The sequence below is a fragment of the Lolium rigidum genome, chromosome 1, assembly GCF_022539505.1.
Source record: "Lolium rigidum isolate FL_2022 chromosome 1, APGP_CSIRO_Lrig_0.1, whole genome shotgun sequence".
NCBI classification, from domain to species: domain Eukaryota; kingdom Viridiplantae; phylum Streptophyta; class Magnoliopsida; order Poales; family Poaceae; genus Lolium; species Lolium rigidum.
This window is the reverse complement of record NC_061508.1, coordinates 324,953,806-324,967,863: the sequence shown is the minus strand read 5'-3', so window position 1 is coordinate 324,967,863 and position 14,058 is coordinate 324,953,806. Positions and strand designations below refer to the sequence as shown.

The 14,058-nt window shown below is 42.6% G+C and overlaps 1 protein-coding gene across 1 annotated transcript; it reads left to right on the top strand.

Moving 5' to 3' along the window:
- The first annotated feature begins 282 nt into the window (after positions 1–282).
- On the top strand, positions 283–6,314 carry LOC124698943 (nicotianamine aminotransferase 1-like). Its single transcript, XM_047231329.1, has 7 exons — positions 283–646; positions 2,291–2,630; positions 2,720–2,938; positions 3,562–3,621; positions 5,394–5,549; positions 5,628–5,721; positions 5,833–6,314. Exons 1-7 carry the CDS (start codon positions 372–374, stop codon positions 5,952–5,954), a joined length of 1,266 nt encoding a protein of 421 aa, XP_047087285.1. The 5' UTR covers positions 283–371; the 3' UTR covers positions 5,955–6,314.
- Positions 6,315–14,058: the final 7,744 nt, after the last annotated feature.

Genomic DNA, 14,058 nt, shown 5'->3' with positions numbered 1-14,058 from the left:
CTTTGCTTCTCTTTACGATAAATACCAAGGAAAAATACCACTTTCCAGAAGTTTTTTTGGCACCATAACACGTCATGTGTCGCTGATTTTTTTTTGGCACAACACACCTCGCCTGGGGAGACTTATGGGGACGTTTGCAAATGTCGTCTTTTTGCGATGATTGCTACCTAATCGAGAAGAAAATTTGTCATTTTTGCAGACGGGACCTAGAAAAAGACAGAAGATGGAGATAAGGCCCGATTGTGAATGTCACTTGGGCCCCTTTTGTTTTGGAGCCTCGAAAGTATTTTCTTAAGCGGCAAATCTCTTCCTACCTACTCTGCGAACCTCTTCTCAATCCTCACCTCAGTGGCTGCTCCGGCGAATCGGCCATGGAAGGCGGCGGGAGCAAGACATGGCGATTCGCGTGCCCGAACCCGGCCGTGGCGGCCGCCGGCGAGAAGAGCATCCAGCGGTACCTCCTCCAGCTGCACGCGTGCCTGGACGAGCGCGGCCCGCGGCCCGTGATCCCGCTGAGCCACGGCGACCCATCCTCCTCCCCCTCCTTCCGCACCGCTCCCGAGGCGGTGGAAGCGGTCGTCGCGGCCGTACGATCCGGCGAGTACAACGGGTACTCGTCACCCACCGTGGCCCTCCCCGCTCGCCGGTCGGTGAACGTCTCTTCCTCTCGTTGCTATCGTTTCAGAACATACCATGGACGTATTACCTTGAATAAACTGCAGAGAATGACTTGTGTTATTATAACATATATACCATGGGAAGAATTACATCCAACCAGACTTGCAAAGAAACACTAGGAGTAGCATCTATGTTTCAGTTCCATGAATTTGTACCTCCCTCAGACGTATATAGATCCAACCAGACTTTGGTGACTTCAGCACCTCCCTCAGAAGTCACAGAGTAAACCACAGACCTAGCAGAATTGAACAGGTCCAAAAAAATTACCTGTAAACGGCAGGACGTACACCAATCGCATGCAGACAGTCTATCATCCTGAAGCAGAGCCCCAATCTTTTACTGGCACGGCAGCACCAAGTCCCTTGAGAGATTGGCGATCTCCAATTCGCCATAGCCGCATATGCAGCCCATCAGCTTCCTGCAGAACATTCCACAAACAAAGCCAGCGCCAAGTCAAATGGATAACAATACGGCAATCTGTAATTGTTTTGGAAACATACATTGTTTCAAGTCGATATGAATTGGCAAAAGGTTAGACATCCAACTTTTTTTTTCTGAGAAAGCACATCCAACTGACATGCTTTGTTTTTGTCTTTGTTTGGAAACCGATCCAACCAAGCAACCCAAAGGTGTTGGGTGTCAGTACCAAAGAGGAAAAGTTGTAAACCCAGACAATTATGTTCCAAATGTAGTATCCCATGCCACTACCTGCAGACATTTGAAAAGAAGCGCTTGATAATTTCCTCATAATCGGCTCAGTTTGAGTAAATTATCCTTTGTCGGCATGCTATTTTTTGGCATCAACCAATTAAACAAATTTTAAATTCCATAGCAGCGTCTGCACCAGATAAAATTGTGAGGAAAAAGGAACCTCAAAGCTCAGTAAAAGTACCTTTGTTCCCTAATAACTCATCAAATTAGCACTATAATCTGTTAACACAACATCTGTTCCTGATCCCTCTGAACTTGATTATCATCCCACAAAGTTGTCTAAGAAGAAGACATCTGTACACTACCTTAGCCACTGTGCCCATGAGTCAAATTTTCTAAAAGTTGTGTTGTAGAGCCTTTTCGATTCACAGAATGGAGTTGTTACCACTTGGTTCCTTCAGGATGGAGTTGTCACCAAAGCTTGTTTGACTGCATCATAGGAGAAACAAAGAAATATTTCCATGGGGTTTGCGTCAATGGAAAATTTCCGAAACGTGGTGCAAAGGAATCATTAGGAAAAATTCCAGGGTGGACAAAATAGGAAATGGGATGGGGAAAGGATATCTGTTGATTCAGTTAACCTCCCAGTAATTTATGTTTTCTCCATTTCCAATTTTTTTTCTTATTAAATATATATAATTACTCGTGAGCAACTGTCAAATCTAGCCAAAACAGAGAGGAACGGTATGTTTTCAGTTTTTACCTCGTCTTCAGTATATTTCCTGTCTAGGTGAAGCATATTGAAAATTAATCATATACACATGTCTCATGAGTCATGATTCAGCAATCACCAAAAGTTTTAATTCACAGCAAGATGATTTATGGAAAAGTTTCATCTGTGCTGTTTGAGTAGTATGTTTGTGCTGTGGTTCTTTTATTGATACAATCTGTTGGAATCCAGAGCTGTTGCCGAGTATCTATCTCGTGATCTCCCTTACAAGCTTTCCCATGATGATATTTTCCTCACTTGTGGTGGTACCCAAGCAATCGAGACTGTGATGTCTGTTTTTGGTCAACCCGGTGTCAATATATTGCTTCCGAGGCCTGGCTACCCAAAACACGAAGCACATGCAGTGTTTCATAGGATGGAAATACGGCATTATGATCTTCTTCCAGAGAAAGGATGGGAGATTGATTTGGAAGCTGTGGAAGCTCTTGCAGATGAGAATACTGTTGCAATTATGATTACTAATCCCAATAACCCTTGTGGTAGTGTGTACACGCACGGACATTTGGCCAAGGTTAGTATGGAGTTTTGTAGTGCTATGCAACCTTTGCTTTGTTTTCTCTTGGTTGCAGTATAGCTTATCACGCGCTTGCATGTAATTAGATTGCAGATATAGCAAGCAAGCTTGGTATTTTAGTCATTTCTGATGAAGTGTACGGTCACCTTGTCTACGGTAGCACAGCTTTTGTACCAATGGGTGTTTTTGGAGAGACTGTTCCTGTAATAACTTTAGGAGCTATATCAAAAAGATGGGCTGTACCTGGCTGGAGGCTTGGTTGGATAGCAACTTGTGACCCCAAAGGCATTCTGAGAGAAACCAAGGTGATTCTTACTATGAAGTGCAGATAACTTCATTCAGTAATTTGGTTTACTTCTGTTACTTGTAACGAATTTATATTACTCTTATGAATCCGAATTGGTTCCCTAATGTGATGTGTGATTTTTGTGTTTCAAAGCATTATTTCGCTTTCTCTGCATGTTCTTTCCATCCAAAAGTTCTTTTGGAATTAATTGCTTCGAAGAACTTGTTGAACTTCAATTAGTCTTTCTACCACGCTAAAATTATTTCGAAATGTACCAATGGTGAACTCAACATACTAAGAGTAAGAGACATGATGGAACTGCACGTTCATTAGTGTTACTAGAAACTATATCTCACATGTTATGTCTGAACTGTGCTAAACAGCTCAAATATACTTCAATGAATTGTTTACCGACTTCTGTATGTGGTTTTCTATTTGTGCTGGCGATACTTGATGCTTTTTGGCACGAATAATTTGAAGAAATTTCCCATTTTGTCGCCCATTTTTACATTATATTTATGTTCTTTTTTTGTCCATAAGTTAGACTCCTATGCAGCATTATCATTTCCACGTTAAGTTAATTAACACCTTTATTTGTTCTTTGATATTCAATTGAAGTTTCTCTGATGTGTTCATTATTAGGTTGTTGATTCCCTCAGAAGTTTCATAAATCTAATATCAGATCCTGCAACATTTCTTCAGGTTGGTCAATAGTGCCATGTCAATCACTTATCACCTTTATATGGTACAGTATCTAGGAAGTTGGTTAGTTAGAAAACTTGGTATGTTCCTACTTCTCTACTTTAGCATAGGTACTTGATGCAAATGCTACATGGTACATGGATAATATTTTCATTTATACACAATGCACACCAAGAGTTGTTGGTAATACCTATTAATATTTCAGTAAACCTTACATCATTTGTTCCTATTTTATTAGACAGAATCTAGCAAGTTGCACTTACCATCCAGCAGCCTATGTTTTCCTGTCAAATGTGTTGCTCTCTGATAGTTTCATGCATTTCAAAGTCAACGCAAATAAAAAATATTTATTTAGAACATACATCTAGCAACTAGCATAATCAGAAATATCTGATGTAAATGAGGGGTCTATCTCTTTCAATTAAGCATCACTTTCCCGAGTATACTTTCTTTTTTCCATAAGTGTCTGCGCATTTCACAAAACGATACATCGGTTGGATTGTAATGGCTATGCCTTGCATGTCAGTTACACTGATGGGTATTCATATGTCAGATTCTTTTCCAAATAACAGGGTTCAACATATATGTATTATATTGAAACCTAATGCTAAAGTATGTGTAGATTTGTGAAACCCAATCTAAGCTAGGATGGGTCATTTTCTGATAGTTATATAAAATATGTTTATACTATGTGAAATTATAATCATCTTCTTCGAAAGCTTTTGAAATTTACTCATCTCCAGTACCTTTTACATACTCCCTTCGTTCCATAATTTTTGTTGTGATTGTAGTTAAAATTTGAACTAAGACCAGGACAAGAATTATGGAACAGAGGGAGTACCTACTAAAATGGAAGGATAATGTTTTATGTTGCTTTCATATGGATTGAACAATCAATTAAATGTATTGATTTTTCACTCTGGTGTGGTCCATGCAAATACGCTGTGCCTTTTTGTGCTCAAAGGAGGAAGACCCAGGGTGTCACCGCCTAGCACATGAGGTTGTGTGTTAGACAGGCAGGGTTTGAGACTCAGTACTCACTTAATTAAAATACCACTGGGATTCCTCCCCCTAGGGGTCTAGTTTTTCTTTTGTGCTGAAAGAAATTACCTGCTGCTTAAACAATCAGCACATAGCCAACTTCTTTTCCGGCAAGATTAAATCTTCAGAGATCAAGTTAGTCTCCAAATTAAAGTTCAATATATCAATGTTTACGCAAGCTATGCCTTATTTCAGTGTGCTAGGGTGTATATTCAAAGAGACCTATTGTCGTTGAATACAATAAAATCTAGATATCTTCCTTCTGCATCTATTACCTCTCCAGCATGGCCCCAGGCTGTCAGGGTCCTCAGCCTCGTCCTCTTGTTACCCACGACTGTGGCGCATGAAACTAGCTCATGACAGTACAAGACTTATACAATCAGCTGTAGAAAGTTCTGGTCTACAAATTTACCTTTCTAATTCCTTTTCTTTTTCCTGTTTGTATCAATTTACTTGCTTTCTTTAGTAACTAATGTTATACATATGAATAGATGGAAGGTAAGATGTTGTCCGCACCTCTATCCAACTCTCTGCTTAAACGGCAGTTGTTCTATGGCTGGCTGATTATTAATTAGCCTAATTAAATGTTCTTCAAGATGCTGTTCAGGCCGAAGTTTCCTGTAATAAACCCTCATTTTCAAGTTTTAAGTAGTGACTTCGGTGTATATTTTCCCTGATCTATTTCTGGAGGATTGGAAACATTCGTCTAAGTTGTCTAGTCCATTCACCAGGGAGCAATTCCTCATATCATGAAGAACACAAATGATGATTTCTTCAGCAACATTGTCAGGCTGTTGAAGGAGACTGCAGAGATATGTTATGATGGAATAGATGAAATCAAGTGTATTACTTGTCCCTACAAACCAGAGGGGTCATTTTTTATGATGGTAAGACAGATAGAGAGCATCACTTGCAATTTTGCATTTCTGGAAGTTGAAAGTAGATAGATTAAAACTGTTCTGCAGGTAAAACTGGATGTCTCACAATTGCCCGACATTTCTGACGACGTAGACTTCTGCAGCAAGTTGGTGAAGGAGGAATCAGTCGTAGTGTTGCCTGGTATGTGGTAGTAGAAGTGTAGACATACTAAATACTACTCTTTGCATCGAGAAGCAAACATCGTTCCTTTTTCCCTTTTTAGGTTGAATTTGTTCTAACTGTCATTTGCAGGGAAAGCCTTGGGCATGGAAAACTGGTTGCGCATCACCTTTGCTACGGAGCCACCAACACTGAAGCAAGGACTCGAAAGGCTCAAGTCCTTTTGCAGGAGACATCAATCTCAGGCCAATTAACATTCAGGAGTTCTTGGTAACACTGCATGACAGTTCCTCAATGTTTGTTGAGGTTACTGCTTACACATAATTTCCAATACACAACATGCGGATAAACCCTGAGTCATCCCCGCAAAATAGAATAAAGCTTGCCTCTGTCGATCAAGTGAGGTACAGATCCACACCCTAGGACACAAATCTGGGCGTAGTCTTAAAAAATGAAAAAGAATACTGGTTTGCGCCAATAATCTGTTATCATGTTGTACATGGTTGCCTTGCTCTAAAAGTCCTTACTATTAACATCATTTACTTGCTATTATTTTAAATTATGTCTCGTGTCAATTATTGGAATTAAAATACTACCCTTAATATGATTCAGCACAGAATGAAAGACACAATTTGTATCAGAACGTCGTGCACTTGGCTGGAAACACTTAACCACAAATAGGTAAATAGCGTTAGCAATGGAGTTCTAGTACTTGTAAAGTTTGGTTTCATGCAATTGCAAAGAAAATATTATTGATCTGTTCTAGCTATCCACTGTTTTGTGATCCAAAAGTCTACACTGAGCATAGCGCCCTGAACATTTTCAGAGCAACAATAGGGGATCCTCTATAGACCACCAATCCAGATCTGGGACTTTGTGCCCTTGTGATCTTGGTCCTCTGCATCTTTGTCATCGACATGCCTATGGTAATGTGGGATGGAACTCCACGGCCTGTCGTCCAGCGTATTGCGGAATGCGCTTCGAAGGAACGTGACCGCCTTGTGCGCCGCCACCTGCGCAGCCTGGTGCCTGGACTGGTGCCTCCCCATGAATAGAAACTGGTGGTGGTCAGTCGTGGTTCGTGTTTTAGGGATGGAAATGGACAGGCGTGCAGTCACATCCAGAGTGACTGCAGTCACGTTCACGCGAACGCCTAGAGCAGCATCCATGGTGTAGTTGGGCTCTTCCGCTCCCAGGCAGTCCAGCACCCCGCTCAGCCACAGCTGGGATTCAGAGTACGTCCTCGGTAGCGGCGGACCGGCGGTGCCATGGTTTCGTACCGCCGCCGCAGCGGTAAGCGCTGCATGGCATCACACTGCCATGCCCTGGACGCAGCCGCAGCTCCTGACGGCCGATACGTGCGAAGGCATCCGCTTCGCACGTCGTAGGACTGCAGAGAGCGAAAAGGAGTGCGTCCGACGCTCCCCCCGCCGGCATTGAAAAGCGCCGCCAGCTCGTTGTCGACGAAGCAAATCTGGTTCTCTCTGATCCTGCTCCCTGAAGAAGCCTGGACAGTGAAGGTGGTGCAGCAGGCATCGCCCATGAATATCGCGTGCCCCTCCTCCAAGGTGCTGACCGTCACCCAGCGGTACGATTCGCCGCCGTCATCGAAGACATTGGGCAGCTGCTGTGGCCGCGCCCGTGCTTTTGCCTGAAGCTCCGGCGGACCATGATCAGCCTCCCATGGCAGGGAACCAAGTACAGCTTGCAGTAGTCGAGTGAAGACACCATTATTGAACCGGACGAGGGATTTTTCCATATCTTGTCTCGCAGCTCCTGGAGCCTGTCGTTTTCGTAGATGAAAATATGTTCCTTTCCATCGACGGCGTAGAGCTTCCCGTTGAAGAAGGCGATGTCCTGGATGTTTCGAGGATTAGTGCAGTAGTGCTTATGGACCATCCACAGCCCGGTTGCCCTGGGCAGCGGCAAACGGCGATGAGGCTGCGACGTTTCCTCGCGACGTCGTCTTGCATGTGGACAATAGTGGCTACGGTGCAGCTCTCGGAGTCTGGCGCTGATGACAGGACGATCTTGCTGATGGGTTCTCCGACCCACCGTGGCAGTTGGACCCTTGCCATGGTGAAGGCGTGGAGGAGGAAGGGCAGGCAGTGATCATCGGACGTGGGCACGAGGGCGAGCCAGTTGCCAAACGAGCCCCGGCAGGCGGCGCCACGGGCGTCCTGATCCGTGAGGGGGGCGCTGTAGATGGCGACGTCGTGCAGGCTAACGCAGCGTCCTGGCGCCGCCAGCCACGGCATGGGCAGCCTGCAGGGGTTGTCATGCTCGGCCGCGCGCCACGTCTTGCACACGCCTGGGAATCGGCCGCGGTCCGCCAGCTGGAGACGAACCAGGACATCGGCGAGAAGCTCGGGTGGTAGGTCCAGCCACGAGCTGCTTTGTCTTGTCCTCTCGGCGGCGGCATGGCGTGACGGATCAGGTGATGATGTCGATAGAGGAGAGATCTGAATCTGATGAGCACAATCAAGGGATGATAAAGAGATTTCGTATTGGCATGAGAGAAAACTATCCTGATGCCACGCGAGGCGAAGATGCACAAGTAGTCCTATACAAGCACGCGTGCTATCTGGTTTTGCGTCTCCTACACGTGCGTCCGTAGGATATTACGGCCCTGTTTGTTTGGACTGCAGCTTTTGAAAAGCAGCTCTAGTTGTTGAGGTGTGGAAAAGCAGCTGTAGGAAGCAGATGTGAGAAGCAGAGATTTGATGTTTGGTAGGAGTGCTGTTGATGGCTGCTGTTGCTGGGAAGAAGGATGGAATGTCTCAAATGCCCCTGAATGTTGGTGAACTTCTATAAATGCTGATTTGAGACGAATTAGCTAATTCTGAATGTGTTTAACACAATTGCCATGGTTAAGGATTGAAATTATGTTGATTTAATTATGTTAGAAGACTTGTTCATATTAAATATACAAGACTTGTCCATATGAACCCAAAAGACAACAAGTTTGTAAACATCTAGATATATATTACAAGACTTGTCCATATGGACCCAAAAGAGCTAGAAGTGTTCTCCACGCCTAGCCACCTCCCCTTGATGCGAACAAAGCGTTGGCTATGTTGTCACGAGCGTTGTTCATGCTAACATGATCCTCTCCCAAATCATTGCCCACATTGCCGGCTGATGTGGAACCAACATGCCCCGAAGGCATATAGTTCTCATCATTATCGCATCGATAGAAGTGTAGATCAAACAGTTGACTATCGCGAATGAAGTTATGTAGTGCTAGACATGCAATGATAATCTCTGTCCGCTTCTCTATCGAGTAACTTGATATACCATGCAAGATACGCCATTTCTGTTCAACACCCTGAATGCTCTCTCAATAGCATTCCGCAAAGATGAATGAGCATGGTTGAATATTTCTTGCTTCCCAGATGGAGGTCCAGCTAGTCTGAACTCAGGTAGATGATACTTGGTTCCTGTATACGGTGAAAGATACCCTTCTTGATTGGGATAACCCGAATCAACTAGATAGTATCTTCCTGAAAAAAAAACACAAGTTAGTCGTAGCATATATGGCACCAATATCATGTAATGAAGAATGCACATGTCTAACATATACCTGAAGGAGGATGAGGAAAATTTGCTTCAAACTTAAGCAATGTATCTTTGAATATCCTTGTGCCGTGCACGGAACCTGGCCATCCTGCAACTATGGAGGTGAACCTCAAGTCAAAATCACAAACATCCATAACATTTTGTGTGGGATATCCAAGGCGATCAACATGGTTCACTATATGAGCATCAGGCACAATGACGGGTATGTGTGTCCATCAATTGCACCAATTGCACCATTGAAATGAGGTGTAGATCTAGAATCCGGTAGCCTCTCATGCACTGTTGGGAACTGTGGATCAGTAGGCTTGATGATATCTCCCGCTAACTGATTCACACACTATAGTATCTCCACAAACTTCCTATTGATTGTCTCCCTGGATCTCTTGAATCGGTTATGAACTTGAGTCACAGATTGTGGACTACCAAGAGTCCATAGTAACATTACAAGTGCCTCCTCAGAACACATGCGGGTTGACCCCTCCAAACCATATTTTTCAACCAAAGTGTCATGCAAAGAATCAAAACATGGCCTATGCATTCTGAACATGTCATAACAATCATTCGAGTTGCCCAAGTTATCGAATACCCATTGTTGTCCGGTGCATCTTGGTTCTACCCTCTTTTTCTTTGTAAGATGCTTCTCAGAGTGTTCAAGAACATGATACATCATTTCTGTATTCCGTTGACGACGGCGCCTTCTTGAATCCATAAGTGCAGACTCGATGCCATCATCACTGTCAGTTTCATCACTATGGCTTGTGCTCATCTAAAAACAACAACATATGATCAGCAAGAAATTATATGATCAAAACAGCACCAAACCAGCAATATATATGATCAAAACAGCACCAAACAACAATTATATGATCAAAACAGCACCAAACCAGCAATATATATGATCAAAACAGCACCAAACAGCAATTATATGATCAAATCTGCACCAAACAGCAATTATATGATCAAATCTGCACCAAACAGCAATTATATGATCAAAACAGCACCAAAAGCAATTATATGATCAAATCTGCACCAAACAGCAATTATATGATCAAATCTGCACCAAACCAGCAATATATATGATCAAAACAACACCAAACAGCAATTATATGATCAAATCTGCACCAAACCAGCAATATATATGAGCAAAACAGCACCAAACAGCAATTATATGATCAAATCTGCAGCAAACCAACAATATATATGATCAAAACAGCACCAAACAGTAACATAACATTGTAGCATAAGGATACAATCTCAAAGTACATAGATGCAAATAAAGTTGGAAGTCTTGTTGCATGGAGTTCTAATTTCTCTTCCTATCCTCATATTGCAACTTCAACCAACGAAGCCGGCCCTCATTAGTTTTCATGGTGTAGAAGAAAGCTCGGTTTTCAAGTTTGCCAAATAGTTTTGTTGCTATGTAATGCTCAACACTACCCTCAATGGCTCCACATTCCACAACTTGTTTCATTATGGCTTCAATTTCTTCAACCACTTTGGTTGAAGATGACATTCCACGGTCTTCATTAATGCAATGGTCAACATAACGCTTGAACTCTTGTTGCATGGGGTTCTTCTTTTTCTTCCCCGGGCTGCATGGAATCCTAGCAGCCCCACGCTTTCTATTCACACTTGGAGGTGTTGGCGCCGAGCCTTCGTCATCTAAAAGATGAACCAAATCAGCGGGCCCTTCTTTTGGTACTTCTCTTGGAACTCCCGGCATGACCGCCGATGTTCCATCAACATGGGCATCCTCAAACATGACCTCCATCAGCCCCAAGTTGTCCGACGGACCTTTCTTGAACCCCGCAATAAGCTTGTTAGCCTCGCATAAGATTTCACAAGTTAATAACCAAAATCTGATCCATCTACTTTGAAATGTAAATATAACATACACATACAATATATCATACCTTGATCAATTCAGCCCAGTGTGCATCATCAGCTGTAATTGTTTGCTTCACCGGATCCCAACCAAGTCCAGTTGCTTTGGTAGTGTACACCCATGCTTGGTACAATGCCTTGGTTAAATCCCATTTATTTTTAAATTGTGGCTTGGTGTAGTTTTTCCCTGTCCTAATACAAAATTCTCTACCTAAATTCTTATACCCCTCCGGACTAAGGAAAGCAGTTGTCCTATTTCCTTTTTTGCTTTTGGTCCATGCAGATTTCACAAAATGTTGTAGTAGATAATGCATCCCAATGTGCCTTAGGTGTCTTATCTTCCATCTAAAGGCATAAGGCAAAATATATTTAACAGATTTGAAGTGCTACAGATTTCAATTCACATAAACATTCAAGTGCTACGATTTCAATTCGCATAAACATGCATAGACATGAAATGTATGTATGTACTGCTATTCAATACACATAAATATGCATAAAAGTTTCACATAAACAAGCATATAGATGCAATTCATTGCACATAAACAAGCATACAAGTGAGGCAGGTGCTTGGTGCCAGCCATGTTTCTCACCTTCCCCTTGCAGGTGCTTGGTGCGGCAGGGAGGCGGAGATGGTTGCCGGTGAAGAAGAGCTTGCGGGGCCGGAGCAGTACGTTGTTGAGGCGTCGGAGAATCCCGCACGGACGGCGTCGGACAAGGAAGCAGGGGGAGGCGAGGCCTCCAGGCGCTCCCGTCTCCGGCGGCCGCCCCGTGGTGCGCGCCCTGTGCTGCTCCCGGTCGAATCCGGGACGGCGGGTGATGTTGGCGCGATGGGGAACAGGGATGAGGGCCTCCCTTGCACACGGCGGCCGGAAACGACGCGGGCGGCGGCAGGGAGAGTCGGCGGCGGCGGCGGCCAGCCCTAACCCTAACCGGGACGGAGCAGAGAACGGGAGCAGAAGAAAATGAGGTCGGGGCCGTGCGGGTGGTGCCGTTTCACAGGCTCCTTTGGTTTATATACGGAGTGGCATTTTTTTTTGTTAATATGGTGAAGTATAGAGGGCACTTTGGTCATTCGCAGTGCGGGAAGCTGGCAAAAGCTCGGGAAGCACCTCCCGCGTCGCTTCTCCTGCGGGACGCCGAACTAGTTCATTTTCTGGCCGTGATTCTTGACATCGCTTATCAATTGTTGGGTGTTTGTTTGGGCTCCCACTTTTGGACCCCAAAAGCTGAAGTAGAAGCCCAAACAAACGGACCCTACGACTCCTAAACAGTTCATTAATCGTAGTGCCTCCATAGATAACTTTTTTTTGTGGAATCGTCATTTAGATCACGTTATAAAGGAACGTATGAAGAAACTCCATGCAAATGGATTTTTGAAATTATTTAATTTTTTAATTGTTTGACACTTGCAAATCTTTTCTAAAGAAAATGACTGAAATACCGTTCATAGGCCAAGAGTTGAACGGGCAACTAACATAGTGGAAACATACATAATGATGTATGTGGTTCATTAGGCATAGTTGTGTGCGGAGGATTTTTCTACTTCATAAAAATTTTCAACAATGAATTAAGTATATATATAAGGATATATTTATTTGATGAGGAAGAAATATGAAACATTTGAATAGATTCAAATAAGTTTCAACATGAACTGGAAATCATCGTAATAGAAAGATCCTCATAGTGGAAATATTTGAATTACAAGTTTTAGCGAACATCTAAGAGAGTTACGAAAGTATTCCACAACTCACGTTTCTTGGAACACCGTAGTCATGATGGAGTATTCGAAAGACGTATCCAAACCTTGTTGGATTATGATGAGATAAAATAAAATAATGCCATTATATTTTGTGGATTATGCTCTAGAGACTATTGCTTTTACACTAAATAGAGTTTCATCATAATCCGTTGAAATGACACCATATGAGTTATGTCATGGATATAAATCCTAATAGTCCTTTCTTAAATTTTGGTATGCATACAATAAGTAAATGAGTTTACAACCAAAATCGGTTGAATGTCTTTGTTGGTTATCCCAGAGAACAAATTGGAAATTCTTTCCATTATGAAGTCAAAGACAAAAGTTTTTATCGGTGTTACTTGCTTATTTTCAAGAAATTGTTTCTAACGAAGTATTTGGGTGGGAGGACAATGAAACTTGATAAGGTTGATGAACCTGAGCATGATGATCAGAGTAGCGCAGCATCGGAAATGGTTCCGGAAGCGGCCACGATGATCATGGCTCCCATATCTACAAAGTGTTATAGTCATGAAGATCGAAATACCTATTGATCCTTGTAGGTATGGTTTACTTTGTGATCAAATAAATTATTTGTGGACAAATGATTGATTTTGAACAATGATAAACCAACTACATACAAAGAAGCTATGATGGGCCCTAACTCCGATAAAATGGCTAAGAGCCACGAAATCCTAGATAGTATCTAAAATCAAGCTTGGAGCTTGGTAAACCTTTTGAAGGAATAAATACTTTTTAAAGTAAATGGATCTATAAAATTAATAGACTTGGATATAATATCCTTGAAGAAGCTTAACTTGTCAAAATATTGTTTACGATAAAGTTCAAAGAGTTGACTGCGATAAGATTAGATCTTCAGCAACGATGCTTATAGTCTATGCGAATTGTTCTAGTAATCGCTACATATTTCTTTTGTGAGATAAGTTAGTAGGATGGCAAAATAAATTCCTTAACAGAAATATGTATTAAAGGTGTATACAAGATACAACTGAGAGTTTTGCTAGTCTGTAGAATACTAGATATGTATATGTATAGAAACTTTACTGAATGAAGTGAGTATCACGGAGTTGGAATCTTCACCGGATGAAATAATCAAAGAGTTTTGATTTCATCAGAAACGATGAAGATACTTG

Coding starts and splice junctions, on each gene's coding strand:
- LOC124698943 (XM_047231329.1), top strand. CDS start 372: ATGGAAGGCGGCGGGAGCAAGACATGGCGATTCGCGTGCCCGAACCCG. Junction 2,631..2,719: donor CGCACGGACATTTGGCCAAG/GTTAGTATGGAG, acceptor GCATGTAATTAG/ATTGCAGATATAGCAAGCAA. Junction 2,939..3,561: donor GCATTCTGAGAGAAACCAAG/GTGATTCTTACT, acceptor GTTCATTATTAG/GTTGTTGATTCCCTCAGAAG.